The sequence below is a fragment of the Bombyx mori genome, chromosome 10, assembly GCF_030269925.1.
Source record: "Bombyx mori chromosome 10, ASM3026992v2".
Taxonomy (NCBI): Eukaryota; Metazoa; Arthropoda; class Insecta; order Lepidoptera; family Bombycidae; genus Bombyx; species Bombyx mori.
Window position 1 is genome coordinate 10,642,914 of NC_085116.1, and position 17,538 is coordinate 10,660,451.

Consider the following 17,538-nt stretch of genomic DNA (forward strand, 5'->3'; position numbering starts at 1 on the left):
CCCTTGCGATTATCTATATATTTATCATCTTCATTTCAAGATGATATTATGGAGTGAAATGAAATGAAATAAAGATGATAAATTTGAAACATTAATCAACTGGGATGAAATTAAATGAGATGATATGGAATGACATATTATAATCTCAGTAAAATGGTGGTCATTTACTAAGATTTTTTCAGTGGAATTTTTGGAGGATCCCGAGAAGTTACGTCCAGCGGCTTTGTTTCATTTTCCCACATTTGTGCACTTTCACAGATATTAAACAGGTAATAAATCACCGTTTAAATGTGTAATACCTAATTACACATTTAAACCTGAAGAAACATTAAATAGACAAAATAAAAGAAATCACACAACTTCACTCCTCGCGTTCCCGCCAAAAAGTTCGGTGTTCTTTAAAGAAGGGTCGTCGTACCCCCTTACGGGGGCACGGAACGGGCCTCGGGGCAAACCCCACTGCCCAGGCAGAAGCTCCCTGCCACACAGGGCAGAGGTGATGTGAGTGCAGGATGAGATGTAGGGGGGCGTGTTCTTTAAAATACTGAAGCATGCTTTAAAAACATTACTTTACCATAGATAATACTCTAATACTTTACTCATAGAGTCATATTGGCTGTATGGACTAAAGTCCTTTGCCTTTCCCATTAGGGGTTGTAGGTACTTATTAACTCCATGGGATAAATTAATATCATCATCATAGTGTCATAGATATACACATATTATTAATTTACTATGACTTTTTGGCGGGAACGCGAGGAGTGAAGTTGTGTGATTTGTTTTATTTTGTCTATTTAGTGTTTCTTTAGGTTTAAATGTGTAATAACGGTGGTTTATTAACTGTTTAATATCTGTGACAGTGCACAAATGTGGGAAAATGAAACAAAGCCGCTGGACGTAACTTCTCGGGATCCTCCAAAAAGTCCACTGAAAATATCTCAGTAAATGACCACCATTTTACTGAGATTATATTTCATCCCATATCATCTCATCTCATTTCATTTAATTTCATCCCAGTTGATTGATGTCTCAAATTAATCATCTTCATTTCATTTCAAAGTATCTTATTTCATAAAAAAAAAAAATGTATAAAAGATTAGGCTGTATGGTACGACACCTTTGCCTTCCATTTGGATAAATAAAACTACTACTACTACTATTATTGGATTAAGTTGGTTATGTATGCTGGGTAGGGCACAGATTAACGGTTTTTTCTTCAAAATGACCAAAAGTGCAACTATTTTCGTTTTTATAATCATCACTTCATTTCTAGAAGGTGTGTATGGTTATCATATGTAACATTTTACACGTTACAAGTGCAACAAGCGTTGGCTACTCCAGGTTTGATACTCGTTACAATTTAAATTTTTCCAATGTTACTTTCAGTGCTAAGCCTCGAGTGTTATGTTTGTGAAAATCAAGAAGATAATAATGGAAAGTGTGTGAACACCATAAAGCCCTGTGAACACAACCAAGATGTTTGTCTGACCGAAATCAGATGGGGTAGTACTCCATATTGGTCCCAAGGGGCAAAGAAACAATATTACATATCTAAAAGCTGTTCTAACAAAACTGAATGCCCTAAAACTAGACAACAAAACATGCCTTTATGCACGTACATTTGGTATCAAGACTGGAAGTGCTCAGATTGCTGTCTCGGCGACCGATGCAATTATTACATTATAGTAAGTCAGCACAAAATTAATTGAATAATTTAGGCATATGGATTTTCATATCATGACTCTCTTCTCTATTAATATTGGACGTCATTGATTCAGAGAGACTTCCTGCTTTTAAGTAGCAGATATTATTGAAAACACGTTTTAAATTCAATTACATACCTTGAAACATGAGTTCAAAGTACTATTTTATAAAAATGTCTGCTATACCGTTCAAACTGGAACACATAACCGCTTTGTAGTGTAATTAGGCTGAATGGTGGAATGATACCAAGCAGATTCACAGCTTAAAATGCATAATGTGGCTTTGTAGAATCTTGGAAACCACAATAAATTGAATACCTTCCTATGCAGACAACACGTAGCTGTTTGTGAGTGGTTACCATACAGGGGTACTGCCAAATTGCTGTCTACCTCTGAGAAACATACCTTGGTTGATATTCTTTCCACATTCATCATTATGTTTTTAGAATTTGAGTAACCTGTATTGATCACAGCTAAATTTTTATTCATTTGCATTTATTAGTACTTCAGAGTAACTGATCATAACAACATCTTGCTCTGTCATAAGTATAGATGCAGATTATACCTATTTTTGCAAAAGTGGAAGATACAATGAGGAAAAACCTTAAATCTTCAAAAAAGTAATAAAATAGTTTTAACCCTTAGAGCTTCTTGGCTTCGCTATGGAGCAATCAGTCATTTGTTCTGTAACTCTGTAGGCTTTGCTACAGAGCCAGCTATAACCTTACTGTAAATGTAGGCTTTGCTGTAGAGCCAAATGTTTTTAGCATGATTAAGATGCTAAAGAATTGCTTATTTTGGCAATTGTTATCTCTAGTTAAAATATACCATGTCTCTGTCCTGTTGCTATTAAGCAATCTTTTACCTTTTTTATGGTTAGCAATATGGAATGAGGAAATACAATAAATACTCTCAGCTTGATTGGATAAGAAATAGTATCATTATTGAGTAACTAGCATACTGATAACCTTTCATAATAATTAATTCATATATTCTGTATAAAGCTGTACAACAACAAAATTAAATAGCACTAAAGTATTTACTGTACTGAAAAGTTTTTGTCTATCAACTAGTAGGAAATGTTCTTCAGAAGAGAACAAGAGTCTACATAAATTTCTGAAATCAGTAATCACTAAACAGAACACTTTGTATAATCAGGAAAGATGTAAATGGAGACTGTGTTATGTAGACTCCACAAGGAATCAGACGTATGGGATACATCAAACAATCAATCAATCAAATTCGCCCAAATATACCCAGAATGGACATTTAGGAGTGGCTTAAACCAGTTGTAGTTTAGTTGTCGTTTTATTTTAAAAATGGTTATTTAAAGCAGTTTTTTTAATTTACAGAGTGGGAGCAGACAAAATATGCCATTTAACAGAATCATATTGGGATTGACATCTGTTTACCTGCTTTCTTTAACTAATTTTTACTAAATATATGGAATAAGTATGTTATATGAATATGATACATTGCCGGCACTCTCCTTTTTGACTGATCAATGTGAATAAAATAGCAAGTAGTTGTACAAGTAAAAAATGTTAATGTCCAAAGTTGTCACAAATGTACATTATAGTACATTTTTTAATTAGTATTTCTTTTTTATGTAAATCATATCAAAAACTAGTTTTATTGGTAGTATAATTTAATCTAAGAATACTAATGAATTATGCTAGAAAAAATTAAGCCAACATCTTTAATGGTGCCTTGTTTACGCCTGTACGTGTTCCATGTTGTTCAATGTGAATTGAAAAGAGAAATAGAACCTGTATTCTACAATTAAGATTAAACTCTCACAAGCTTGCTTGATACCCTAGTACAGTAAAAGCTCTTTATTTGCGGGGTATATATTCCGTAATTAAGCTACGAATACAGAAACCGTGAATATGGAATGGTAATTTACATACATATATTATATGGGATTGTAGGGCATATTATGTATCTAGGTGACAACATAGAAACACATACATAGTGGCATAATTGTAATAAGGTATTTTTTAGTCCATTTGATGACATGATATTCCGTTTGATACTGAATGATGTACCGATTAGATTCGCGAATAAAGAAATATTTAGCCGCGAATATAGGAATTGGGTTGGCCGGTTTTTAATCCTCTAATAGTGAAAGCGCGAATAACGAGCTTTTACTATATTTATGTTACCTCATCGGAAAATGACAGCAAGGAAATTACTTTTTATACTACAACATGAAATACACCAAATTTGGGTTTTTAATTATTATTTTCTCATATTATGATTGTAATGAGGTACAAAAGTTTTCAGATACCGAATTTGGTTAACAATTTTCACAAAATTAAAGATGTATTGCCTTGCCAAGCAAAGTATTTAGGTACTTTCAGTAATGCAATGGAATACTAGACAATTTTCTGTGATGTGTAATGAATCCGTCCATTTTAGTTTAAGAATTATTGACTTTATTTTACCTTAATGAACGTATTGTGTATTTTTTATATATTAAAATACTAAAAATAATGATTTATTTATTTAATCTGTACCTTTTCTTCAAATTGGCAGATAATCTTCAAACTACTGTAATTCTTTCAATACTTGTTAGCCTGAGACTATATTTATGATTAAACCCTAGTCTGGTGGAAGGCTGTGCGATGATGGTGGCTAGGGCATGCAATGAAAAGATGAAGGGATCATCTCAAACTTCGTCCAGGTGAAACTGGAAATATCAGTCAATATCAGTCTGGAAATATCAGTCAATTGAAGTCGTCGTGGCCTAACGTATAAGACGTCCGGTGCATTCGTGTTGAGTGATGCACCGGTGTTCGAATCTCAGGCGGGTACCAATTTTTGTAATGAAATATGTACTCAAGAAATGTTCACGATTGATTTCCACGGTGAAGGAATAACATCGTGTAATAAAAATGAAACCCGCAAAATCATAATTTGCGTAATTAGTGGTGGTAGGACCTCTTGTGAGTCCGCACGAGTAGGTAGCACCACCCTGCCTATTTCTGCCGTGAAGCAGAAATGCGTTTCGGTTTGAAGGGTGGGGCAGCCGTTGTAACTATACTTGAGACCTTAGAACTTATATCTCAAGGTGGGTGGCGCATTTACGTTGTGGATGTCTATGGGCTCCAGTAACCACTTAACACCAGGTGGGCTACGAGCTCGTCCACCCACCTAAGCAATAAAAAAATCACCAGTAAATCTTTTCTTCTTCTAGTCTCCATGGATCAATGGTACAAAACACAGTGAGATGAAGTCTTTGTAAATTGCGATAGTGCCAACGGCCCGTTTTTGTATGAAGCCTCAAGGGAACAGCTGGTATTTGGCAGCCCTGACCTAGATAGAAATGGAAGCAGTGCTCCATACGAGATATAACTTGTCCTTTCTAAAATATAAGTCTTCGTTCAGCCGTGACTGCTTTACTCGGCATCTTAACATTTTAGATAGTAATAATTTGGCTTCCTCCCAAATGTCTGATATTGAAGACTATTTAAACGATTCACCCCAAGAGTACTGTAATGTGGTTACAGAGGTAGGCGCTCTTTTGAAACGCCATGACAAAGGTTTTTTTCGGAGTGATTGCGGAAACCTATTTATTCAATGGGTTACTCCTTGCGTCGGTCTCTTCATTACTCAGGGTTCTGACCACGTCGTGACTCCCTCGCTACATCAATCTCTCTTGTACGATTGTACTCCATCTGCTGCGATCCATGGCTTAGTGGAGTGCATCGTGGAGCTTGATGTCCAGACCGAATTTGGTCCGACCATCTCGTGGGACTGCGTCCTCTGGGACGTTTGCTATCCATCTTGCCCGTCACCAACAGCTGCTCAAGATTGTAACCCTCCTTTCGAGCAATTTGTCCGAAGAACTCCAATACTCTACGAATGCATATTGTGGAGAGTCTAGTTTTAACATAAAGCTCCTTTAGTATCGACACATCGGTGCGAAAGACAACCCATGGAATCTGCAGCAATTTCCTCCAGCACCACATTTCGAAGGCGGTCTCTGTGAGCCTTTTTCAGTGTCCAGGTTTCCGCTCCGTAACTGAATATGGAGAAAACCAGCGAATTCACCAACCTGAGTTTTGTTTTCCGCAAGATGTTTCGGATTCTTCATATCTTATGCAGTTGAGACATTGCATTTTTGGTCATCCCTATATGCTCCTTGTCTCTTTTTCACATGACCCTGAGTTATTAATGTTAGCCCCTAGGTAGATGAAGTCGGTCACGATTTCAAGGCTCAACGTTTCCGTTAGTTCAAGACTCTTGGCACGATCCACTATCATTACTTTGGTTTTGCCATGGTTGATTTTGAGATCCAACTGTAACTGATGATGATGATGATGATGATGATATCAAAGCAAGGGTTCTGTAAATATCGCACTTGGAAGTGGATCCCTTATTATGGAGAGGTAATATAAAGACTGTCCAGTCCGAACGCCAACTTCCAGTTCGCCAGATGTCGCAAATTTTTTGTAGGATTTTTACAGCGTCAGGACCTATAATCTTTATTATTTCCGCGGTAAAGCGGTCTGGACCGGGGGCTCTCCTGAGTTTGAGCACGTCTATAGCGGCCGTGATTTCTGATTCAAGAATGGGTGATTCCAGCGTTAATTCGTCCCAATTTGTTGAATCTTGTGGTGATCTGTATTTATGTGGATTTCTATTGAGATTCTCGCAATAGTAACGCTATCTTCTCGTCACTCCCTCTAAGTCTTGCAGAGGCATGCCATCTTCGTCTTCAATCAGCCATGATCTTGATTTGAACTGTTTTGACAGCAGTTTTACTTTTCGAAGAGATCCGAGTTTTGTGCTCTGAACGCGTGCTTCTCCACTTCTTCGCAAATACGTTCAACAAAGTTGTCTTTATCATGCCGACAGTCTTTGGATCATTCTACTAAACATTAAGTACTTTTCTCAGTCTACTTGATCTGCCAAATCACGGCTTCTAAGCTCTTTCTTATCCTGTACATATGAGTTTCCAAGTCTTATTTGATATCCAAGTTTGTTTAGGGTAGGGTGTCAGAGAGTTCTCGCCGCCAACCTTTTCGATTGTCTCATTGATTTGGCCCTTTAGGTGTTCCCACTGCCTGTCCGAGTCTGCGTCTGCTGGTTGTGGTACTTGAACAATCGCCGTGTCAAATGCGTTTTGGAAATGTTTTTGTTCTATGGGCGTAAACTCAGCGTACTACATCAGCTTAGGACATCATTTACTGGTTGTAGTACCTCTTGAGAGTCCGCACGAGTAGGTAGCACCACCCTACCTATTTCTGCCGTGAAGCAGTAATGCGTTTCGGTTTGAAGGGTGGGGCAGCCGTTGTAACTATACTGAGACCTTAGAACTTATATCTCACGGTGGGTGGCGCATTTACGTTGTAGATGTCTATGGGCTCTAGTAACCACTTAATACCAGGTGAGCTGTGAGCTCATCCACCCATCTAATCAATAAAAAAAATGGTACAGCTGCGGTTAATAAATACTCCAGGCAGTTTCTGTCATAGTACCATCAACGTATATATAAATAATTAGCTATTTAAGGTACCAAAATCACCCTTTTTAACCGACTTCAAAAGAGGAGGCTATCAATTCGACCACCATTTTTTATCTATGTAGGTATGTTCGCCGATTTCTCGAGAATGCTTGAACCGATTCTGATAATTCTTTTTTCTATTTTTTGTTCGAAAGGGTAGACTTCCCGAATTGTCCTGTAATCATCAAGACCTGATGATGGGATCCTGGCGAAATGGGATATTTTTTTTCGAGAAGTCAATGCTTTTTAAACAATTAGCCAAGCACGACGAAGTGTGACCGGATTTACGATTAAAATATACAATTAGAGTGTGATATTTTAATACTTAGCTGTTATGAGATCAAGTTATTATTCTATCTGCCTGAATAATCTATAGGCTTTTGTGTACACTCGATTTTGCTTCTGATCAAATTCTCATACCTGGTGCTAAGCGAAATCGATTCCTGAGACGTAAACTTTAATAAACTCCGTAAAGCAAGCATTTATGTTCTTCTCAAGATATTTACGGCAGGCGCTTCTAAACTAATCGTTGTTTATTGTAGGTACTAGTCCTGTGTCGATCGCGATTGACAGAATCTTTTTGTCCCGATCTCGACCCATACGCGTGTGAACGGGTCGTCGGTGTTTGAAAGATTCGGTCTTCCAGAGATTCGATCACCAGATGACATCACAAACGAAATTGGACTTTATTTGTGGAAACTTACCGTAGCTTGTTACTTAATTAATCGATTATTTCGTGCATTCAATCACGAAATGACGTAGCTATCAAAATATCTTCTATCTCTTTCGTTTAAGTACATACATACAATCCTGTTCACGCAGTGCACTCTTTCTATCTTGTCGTTTGTTGTGCGTTACATGATTATATCCAAAATAAACCGGATTGCGCGGGATGTTTCGGGTCGCACGCGACTTGTCAATCGCGGGAGTGAATTTCAATTTTGAGAATGAATGAATCAATCATTGCATCGGTGACTCTGACTACTGACTTGCGATAGCGTTTCGGTATATTCCCAGTACCTAGTATGTTGTTTGTGTGTGTTAGTACTTTTACTAAAATATTTTAAGTGACGTGTGTGTTTATTAAGTTACAATAATAGCTAACATTTTGGTGATAGTAAAATCCATATAATTGCATGTACGTAAATGTAACTAACCCAGCTTATGGTTTGGCGCTAAATTACTTAATTTGATATTTAAATTGAATGGAATTGTGTTATTTATTGTTTTTTTTTTGTAATTATTTTGCTATCCAGTAACTGTTTAAGTTTATTTGGTTAACATAATAATTGTATAGTTACTTTTTTATAGCAATACAGATTACGAAAAAATTAAAAACTATCCTTTTTGGAGTCTTACGCATAGTCCTTATTCTCGTTCTTACGTGAGAACGAGATCGATCGCGCAATCCTTCGGCCATTTTTATATTAAATAGATACATACGAACTGTGACCGAAATGATTGAAATGATCGAATCTTTATAACTCGATCACTATACGAATGGGTCACGATCGACCCGGGTCATGGAAAACGATTGACCGACACAGGTCTAGTAGGTACCTGTTTGCTAGTACAGTAATCCAGTAGTCCAGTAGATCAGAGGTTACAAGGATTTTTTTCTCATAGACCACTTTTAAAATTTAGCTGCTTCCGGTAGGCATCTACATTTCTACCATAACTCCCAAAAATCGACATTATAGGTATGTGAAGATTAGATCTAACTATGGAAATTTGCGTTGGAACTGAGTTCCAAGCACGATTAAATAGTTTAAGAAAAAAGGGAAGAATTGATTGGTTTATTAACTATTTCACTGCTTTTTAAGTGGATGTCAACAAAGCAAAGTTGCCAAAAAAAGAAGCACACAGGGGAAAAGCGCATAAGGACTCAATCAATTCTCACTTAAATCATTTAGAAAACGTTCTATTTTACATTCGGGGTGGTAAAAATAAATAGTGTATTCATATAACAATGTAACGTAGACTGACAGCAAATAGTTTACTATCGAAAGCTTAGAACGAATATTAACCCCAATTTTTTTGCCACGCTGATGTAGTCCCGTGTCGAGTCTCCCATGGACCCTGTGGATTCACCTGGGCTACTTTGGGAACTAAGGGTGTAGATGAGTTTTTAGTCTAGTAAACTCCTGGTCTAGGAGCAATGAATCATAATATTATTACTATCATAATACATGGTATAACATAATACATGGATATACGGTAAGATTCTGTTATGGGAGGTTAGTGCAAGATGACTGTACTATGACTGTTATTAAATTGTACCATTGCTAGCTGAAGTGCCTGACCTATTGCAATGGTAATTCTTATTGGTCTGTGTCTGTAGGTTCAAGAGGGCTGGCAACACGATAGAAAAATTCTCAAAAAAAAAAATCGCCAAGTGCCAGCTCTAGAGGAAAGTAGCCGCTAGTTTTTCTTTAAAATAATTCATTTGAAAAAACCTAATGTTAAAAATGAATTGGAAATGTCCAAACCTATTTAACTTTAAATTATCCTCATGTTTATTTATTTTGGTAAGTACATCGACTTCATCGGAGTTAGATTAATGGTCTGGATTGTTTGATTTTATGGTCATTTGTAAGTAATCGGTGTAAAATAACGTGATTATATTATTTTACAGTTGTGTCACAGTTTTTACAACCCCACCGATAGCGGAGCTGTACAAATTACACAGAGTAATTTAGACATGGTCTTAGGTAAGTAAATGCTTGGCAATATCTGTAAACACTATTGTTTAATTGTACTGATTGGAAGATATGTATGCTCAGAAGAACGGTAACCTGTAAATAAAAAAGCCATTAATAAAATTCTCAAATGTTCTACGAAAAAAGACTAGATTTGGTTGTACAACCTTCAATATTTCTATTAGATTTTAAATAAATTTTGATCTACGACTTCAGATTGTGATCTGAAAAAAGGAAGTTTATTTAAGAAATTTTCTTAATGGTCTTTGTTAATTAAAACAATATTTAAGATCAACAATAAAAGTAGGATGTATATTAAAACATTTTTTGTTATTAAGCATTAGTACTAAGTGATGAATTTAACTCTGCTTTATCTTTAACTAGCTGACACGGCAGACTTCGTAGTGCCTCAATCGATAAATAAAAAACCTAAACTTTTGTATAAAACAGAAACAAAAGGAATCCGTCCGACGGTGGACACATCAAAGGAAAAACAAAATTGTTATTTTATTTAATTCCGAGATTTTTCATATTTATCTACCTTTTAAACCTTCTCTGGACTTCCACAAATAATTCAAGACCAAAATTAGCCAAATCAGTCCAGGCATTCTCGAGTTTTAGCGAGACTAACGAACAGCAATTCATTTTTATATATAAATATAGATAGATAAAGTCAGATTGAGGATTAAGAAGTTGATCATCATTTAGAATTCTCTTTTGCTTACCATTTCCATACTATCTAAACCATTTAATTTTTCCTGTAGTATAGATTTAGATAAAATATTTCCATCAACAGCGTTATCAACATGATATTGTAAACCAAAAAAGACTGTTGTAAACTGTTTTGTACATTTCATAAAAACAAACATTGCATTCAGATATTATTATCTTACCACAACAGATTACAAATTTGAAGATATAAAAAACATTATAACAAATACATATCTATTATATATTATTATATAAAAATATTTTTAGATTGATCATGTCTTCGGAGAGAATTTAAAATTTTGATAATAAAATGCACATGTATTTATTAACTAGGAATACAAAATTTATGTGTATTTTATATCACCCTACAAAAACCTAAAATACATGTATATTATACAGGTACAGGTATTATAGCATCTCATAAAGTTTAATTAATTTTAATAACTAGTGGTCCCCCAGCAGTCGAAATTTGAATATTATTGAACATTTTTAAGGTTCTAATGTCAAAAATTATTTAATATACTTCTATAATCACAGATTTCGCCAAGGCTACACATTATGGACAAATAATATTAAAGACAAACAATTTTAATCTATTTTCAATCTGATCACAGACTTTAACAATAAACAAAAGAGTCCATATGCATGTTGTGTCAAATACATGGTAGTGTGTGTAGTATCTTTTTATTGATTTAATGTACTTTCTATGCTTAAAAAAAAAATAACATTCTGCACTCCTTCTCTGTATTCTCTATAAGTGTGGGAAATTTCATACTTCTCCGTCTGCGCAATTTTCGTAAAAAGGCGTACAGCGTTTTTGCTTTACGTATTAATATATAGATAATTTAGTATGATTTAGTTGAAACTTTATAACTCTTCAAAATAATTACTACTTTACCTCATAATTGCTATCTTAAATAGTCCCTCAGCATGTTGTAACCCAGTACTGGATACCTGCCATCCTGCTTATTTTCGCAATGAAGAAATATCACATTCAAGTTTGAGACTTTAATGATGTCTCAAGATAAGCAGCAGCTTTGACCTCGTGATGATGATAGGCTACAGACTTTTAAGGCAGTATTTTATTAAGATCAAGCACGAAACTGACAAAAAAAACTATATTTCATTTTTGTTTCAGCTTCAAATGAAGTAGTATTCATAAATTTTTATGCAGAATGGTGTAAATTCAGTAACATGTTAATGCCTATATTTGACGATGCTGCTGATGAGGTGACAAAAGCTGGCTATGACACAGGTAAAGTTGTTATGGGGAAAGTGGACTGTGACAAAGAAGGTGCTATTGCAACACGGTTCCACATAACTAAATATCCTACATTGAAACTGTTCCGCAATGGTTTACCAGCTAAGAAAGAATACAGAGGTAATTGTTAATGTTTTATCAAACATATTCATTAGTTAAACACTATGTATCTTATAAATTGCCAGTGTAAGCACCTAGGTCATTCTATTTGCTTTAGTCATGTTTATTACAAACAAAAGTATTAATAGGGAACAACTGAATATAAAGTATTTAGCTTTTAAGTTTTAGTGGGAATTTACAAGGCAAGCTCCGTCCTTGTTCCACCAAACACCACCGCAAGTGTTTGTTTAAAATTTAATTGTGCACTTAAAATTGCACTAAAGTCACTTTAGGCAAGGTGCATTTTGTTCCTGTCATAAAATATGTTATCTTATTATTTATCTTATTGTTATTATGTACATATATCTGTTGTTATTTATCATTAGCTTATGGTGAGACAACAAAAAATCTCAGTGAGTCAATTTCAGTTAATGCAGACTGATTAAATCGTAAAACAATACTTTTCAGGTCAGAGGTCGGTGGAAGCATTTGCAGAGTTTATTAAAAAGCAATTGGTAGATCCAATAGTTACTTTCAGCTCTATCAAAGAACTCCACGATTTGAGTGATGAAAAACGCCATATTATCGCCTACATGGATAGAAGGGATCAACCAGAATATGATGTTATTAGAAAAGTAGCAGCTAGTCTTAAAGATGAATGTTTGTTCCATGCTGGTTTTGGTGATGCCTCGCAACAGATGCACCCTCCAGGTATGTTTAATTAAAACTTATACCAAACTGTTTTAAAGAAATTTTAAACCAAGTTGTTATATAATTAAAGTTAATGTTGTGAGAAGGAAAGAAATATGTGCGAAAGAAGGTGTGCTATGGTATTCACATTTTTGTATCTATTCATTCTGGTAACCACTTAATACAAAGTGGGTTAAGAGACTCCTATCTATGACAATAGAATTTAATTAAATGAAGAATGCCAAAGTTTCAAGTAATGTTTCCACAAAAATTCTTGGAGAAATTCTTGTTAATTTTCATCATAGACTAGTATACGAGATAAGAGTTGATTAATTATTATAACCTGTTTTCTGTTTTGTTTTTAGGTCAACCAATAGTGGTATTTAGAGCTGATCAAAAAACATCCACAGAACCAGATGAAACCTACAAAGGTTCACTGTTAAACTTTGATGAATTATCTAGTTGGGTACAAGAGAAGTGTATTCCTTTAGTCAGGGAAATCACATTTGAGAATGCTGAAGAATTAACAGAAGAAGGCTTGCCATTCCTCATTCTGTTCCATCACCCTGATGATACAAAGAGTGTTAAGAAATACAAAGAAGTAATTATGAGTGAGTTGGAGAGTGAGAAACGTGAGTAAAATATTATTTTATTGTAATTTGTTTTGAATGAGTAATATTTATGGAGGAATTACATTCAGAACGTATGAAGGTTGCAACACTCAATCATCGTCACAATGTGGATGCCATCACCCATATTGAGACTTGAGGTGGAAGTCTGTTGCACTCTTCAAACTGAAATGCAAGATTACTTCGCGATTATCGTGTTGAAATAAGCATGAATGTGATACATCTCAATGCAGGTTGACCAAATACTCTATGGTAGGCAGTGACTTGGCTCTTTTACCCCTGGCGCTGCTGTTGTCCACGGGCGATGGTAACCACTCATCATCAGATGGGCCGTATGCTAGTCTGCATGCAAGGGCAATAAAAAAAACTACCACCAGTAATTATAGGCTCACATGTAATCTGAAAGACTATCAGTCTTTAGCTTTCTCTGTTGACATAGGAAAATAGGCTAGAACTTTCCCTGGATTGTGCTTGCATGATTGATTTATTAGACATACTTTCGTGATAACACTATATATTTAGCGCTATATTACATAAGTTGTAAAAACAGTGGGGACATTGTCAAAACCCCTATTTATATTATTTACATTGTAAATTTGCTTCTGCCACTGTTGATACAGTCAAAAACTTAAATACGTCGATAAATGAACTGCATAATATGCAGCTGAACAAAAAATGTTTACATCAATGTAAATATTTGTTACAATACTATTTCATATCTCAGAATGTACAAGAAACAAAACTTAACTGCAAACCTACTATTGTTTTAATATCACACTCTCATTATTTTTCTTCAAGGTCAAGTAGTAGGATTCATAAACCAGTTGTGTAAATACAAATTTTAATTTACAGAGAATGTCAACTTTCTGACCGCGGATGGTGGTCGTTTTGAGCATCCACTGCACCACTTGGGCAAGTCTACATCGGATTTACCTTTGATTGCTATAGACTCGTTTCGTCACATGTACTTATTCCCGGATTATAAAGACATTGAGAAGCCAGGACAGTTAAAACAATTCCTTTTAGATTTGTATTCTGGAAAACTCCATAGGTATGATTATTTTAAACATAACTTATCAACAATTCATTAATTTACATATTGTTAATAAATATGTAAATGTGACAATTTCACAATGTTTGAATGATTTTGAAGGAAGTTCTCAGTGATACTGTGAGGAACTTACATATTTTGTTCACTAAATGTCTATTTTGGTTGTCAAATAAACGTGATTGTTAATTTTATAACGCCTATAAAGTCGCACAGGCTGACGAATTATACATAGGGGTTTTAATTCCAGAGAATTCCACTATGGCCCTGACCCAGTGCAAGAGGCGATTGCTTCTGACGTTAAAGTGACGACGCCTCCAGAGTCTACCTTTAAGAAACTAGCTCCATCTAAAAACAGATATACGTTGCTCAGAGACGAGTTATAAAAAGCCAAAACTTCGTCCATACAATTGAGACTCATTTGCGTCATGAAAAAACAGAACATGAAAGTAACTTCAAAAATGAACATTGTTGATTTATATGTTGCAACATAAGTGTATTTGTAATTTATAATATTCATAGACAACAGATATAATATCACATTTAATTTTAAGTTGAATTCTCAATGTAAAGTTGCTGTTATAAAATTCATAACGGAAATGAGTCACAATATAAGTTATTTATAAAAATTATTCTATTGTAATTGTTTTGAGAATATTCAGTCTTGTTCTTATTTCAGTAAATCTATAGATCTTTTTATGTTTGTATGTAAAATTACGTATTCGTGGACTCACTTCGCCGGCTTGAACTACTGTATTGGTATTAAAATTATAGCATTGAACTATCCAATTGTAAAGAAATCCATATAGCAATAAAAAATCCAACAAAAATATTCAATCTAGTTCCTTCGTAACTAGTTAGTTCAGAGTGCTTATGTTCAAACTGGGCAAGTTAGAATTTTGTACTATAATAATACTATATATGCTCTTTTTAAGTTTTGTGTTTTAAATATTCCTTCCAATTAAAGAGTGTTATGGTATGACAATGCACAAAAATAATTTACCAATCGTAAAAAGAATAATAATGATCAACCTGAGATGCAAGTTGTAAGAAATTACTATTGCTTGAATTGTTACATACTTTAAGTGCTAATTAATATTTTTTAAATCAATTAAATTTAACCCGTATTTATATCCGAATGAGTATACTTCGTGAGATCTGCTGAATATAAAAGTAATGTAGCTCGATTACAGGCAATTTTATTATTACTTATAAAAAGATTTTTATTTATAATATGGCAATAATAAAATGGCTATCGTTTAATTGTATGCTTTTAATGTTATGAGAAAATACAGATTATTGTAGTGTGCTCGTGGCATAATGATATTATAAGCCGAGATACTGCATAATCGACTAATGTGTTTCTACATGTTCTAATTTTAATATGCTAATGTGACACGAGTGCTCACAGTTGATGACTTGTAAACAGTGCATTGAAATACATCAGAGTACCAGTGATAGTCTTAATAAAAGAATCTTCATCAAAATGTGGTGCCAATCTTTTTATTTACACATAATATTTGTAGTATATCTTTTCATAAATTATATTTAAATGTAAATACTTTACAAAGTTACACTTTAAGATTTGATAGGCACAAGAATTTTATTTGTTCGTCCTAGTTAGTCCAATAAAGACGACTATTGATATAAGTTTGTTGTGATAGCTTATGATATCGAGGCTCAGCGTGAGCCTTGCTCTTGCTTTGTAAGGCCTCATCTAGCCTGATGAGTATCAGTGAGTGAAATGCACGAAAATATTGCTTCCTCTATTCTTAGATAGTCTTATCAGTTAGTTGTTAAGGGGGCGTCTAATAATTACACGAAGTTTTTTTAATTCCTCTGTGAGATTTAATGAAGTACGGGGGCTTCCCCCTCCCCTTCAAAAGAATTACTGGTTTAGATTAATAGTTTTTGGGTCGTGTATGAGTTACTATGATATTTTATGGGCAAAATCAAATATTTATTTGATATTTTGTTGAAGCACCCTGCATTTTGTGCTAACATAATTAACTGATGTTTCCGAAATAGCTGCCGCTCATTAGCTCAAATAGCCGCTCAAATAGGCGTCATTTTTAAAATTTGAAATTCGGTACTATGAACATATACTGATTATGAGACCGAGTGGGTCGCCGCCACAGTTCATATTTTTTTTCCGAAATGCAATTAATAATCTTGGTTTGGGTTTTATGTAATAACTAAATTGGGAATTCATCAACTTGGACGGCGGATTCGTAATTATTATGTTAATTTCCACTAAGCACTTAATATCAGAGGGGCCAGGAGCTCGTCTAAAACTGCTAAGTGCTTAAAAACCGTTTCTGTGAAGAGTTTCATATTCTGTTAACATGCGAGGGTTTAAAATTAGGCAAAAATTCTTACACAATTATCTTATGAAGTAAAATTTGAGTAAACTGACAATCGCTGTAAAACTATATTGCAACAAGTAAAATATGAATGTTGTACAATATGTATGGCCTTCGACGGTGTGTTGTTATTAAATTTTTCGAACCTTGAATCTTTTTATTCTCTTTACCGAGACCTACCAAAATTTTAACTAACCAAGGACCACGATATTTTTGTCGATATTTATCTACCACCGGATCGGAATCGCAGCCTCAGATGATCCGGCGAGCGACTTGTGGGTTTTCTATTGGAACCTGGAGCTTTTTTAAAGAAAACCTAAAAAATAAAAAAATAAACCGAATCTGCGTTACTTGTACCATAAGGTGAGGCCAATTGTATTTTGGTACCAATATCTAGAAGAATGGCTTGTTTCATATGTTCAACCACTCTACTTCGAACCTATTGGGATTTTTTTCTTGTCGAATCGATTGTTCTAACAGAATACTATTTACAGTTTTCGACTTGAAACACCCTTGGTGGGACAACCTATATAATCGACAATGTTTATTAATAAAAATTATTGAATAAAAAGCCTATACTTTTTGTTTTACGAGTATGTTCAGTTTTCACAATTAATTTTACTGTGTTAATTTTTGTTTGCAATAAACCAAAATAAATATCGGTACCTACCTACCTTAAAACATCGATACGATTTTATGTGCATAATTTTTTCCAAATTTTCATTTCCATCATATGGAAGATGCGTGAACTTTAATGTGAGAAACACTATTATTTAATTACGTATGTATGGCCTTGCCATTTAACTCCATTCTTGATTATTTC

At 34.5% G+C, this 17,538-nt stretch overlaps 1 protein-coding gene across 2 annotated transcripts; it reads left to right on the plus strand.

Annotated features, from left to right (window-relative positions):
* The first annotated feature begins 754 nt into the window (after positions 1-754).
* Positions 755-16,867, plus strand: LOC101741420 (endoplasmic reticulum resident protein 44). Of its 2 annotated transcripts, XM_062670671.1 has the most exons (8): positions 755-1,276; positions 1,387-1,685; positions 9,851-9,926; positions 11,764-12,006; positions 12,454-12,696; positions 13,041-13,307; positions 14,157-14,355; positions 14,603-16,867. In XM_062670671.1, exons 1-8 carry the CDS (start codon positions 1,183-1,185, stop codon positions 14,736-14,738), a joined length of 1,557 nt encoding a protein of 518 aa, XP_062526655.1. In that variant the 5' UTR covers positions 755-1,182; the 3' UTR covers positions 14,739-16,867. The 2 variants fall into 2 exon arrangements, with proteins under 2 accessions (XP_062526655.1, XP_004923220.1); XM_004923163.5 differs by lacking the exons at positions 755-1,276; positions 1,387-1,685 and adding an exon at positions 9,477-9,743.
* Positions 16,868-17,538: the final 671 nt, after the last annotated feature.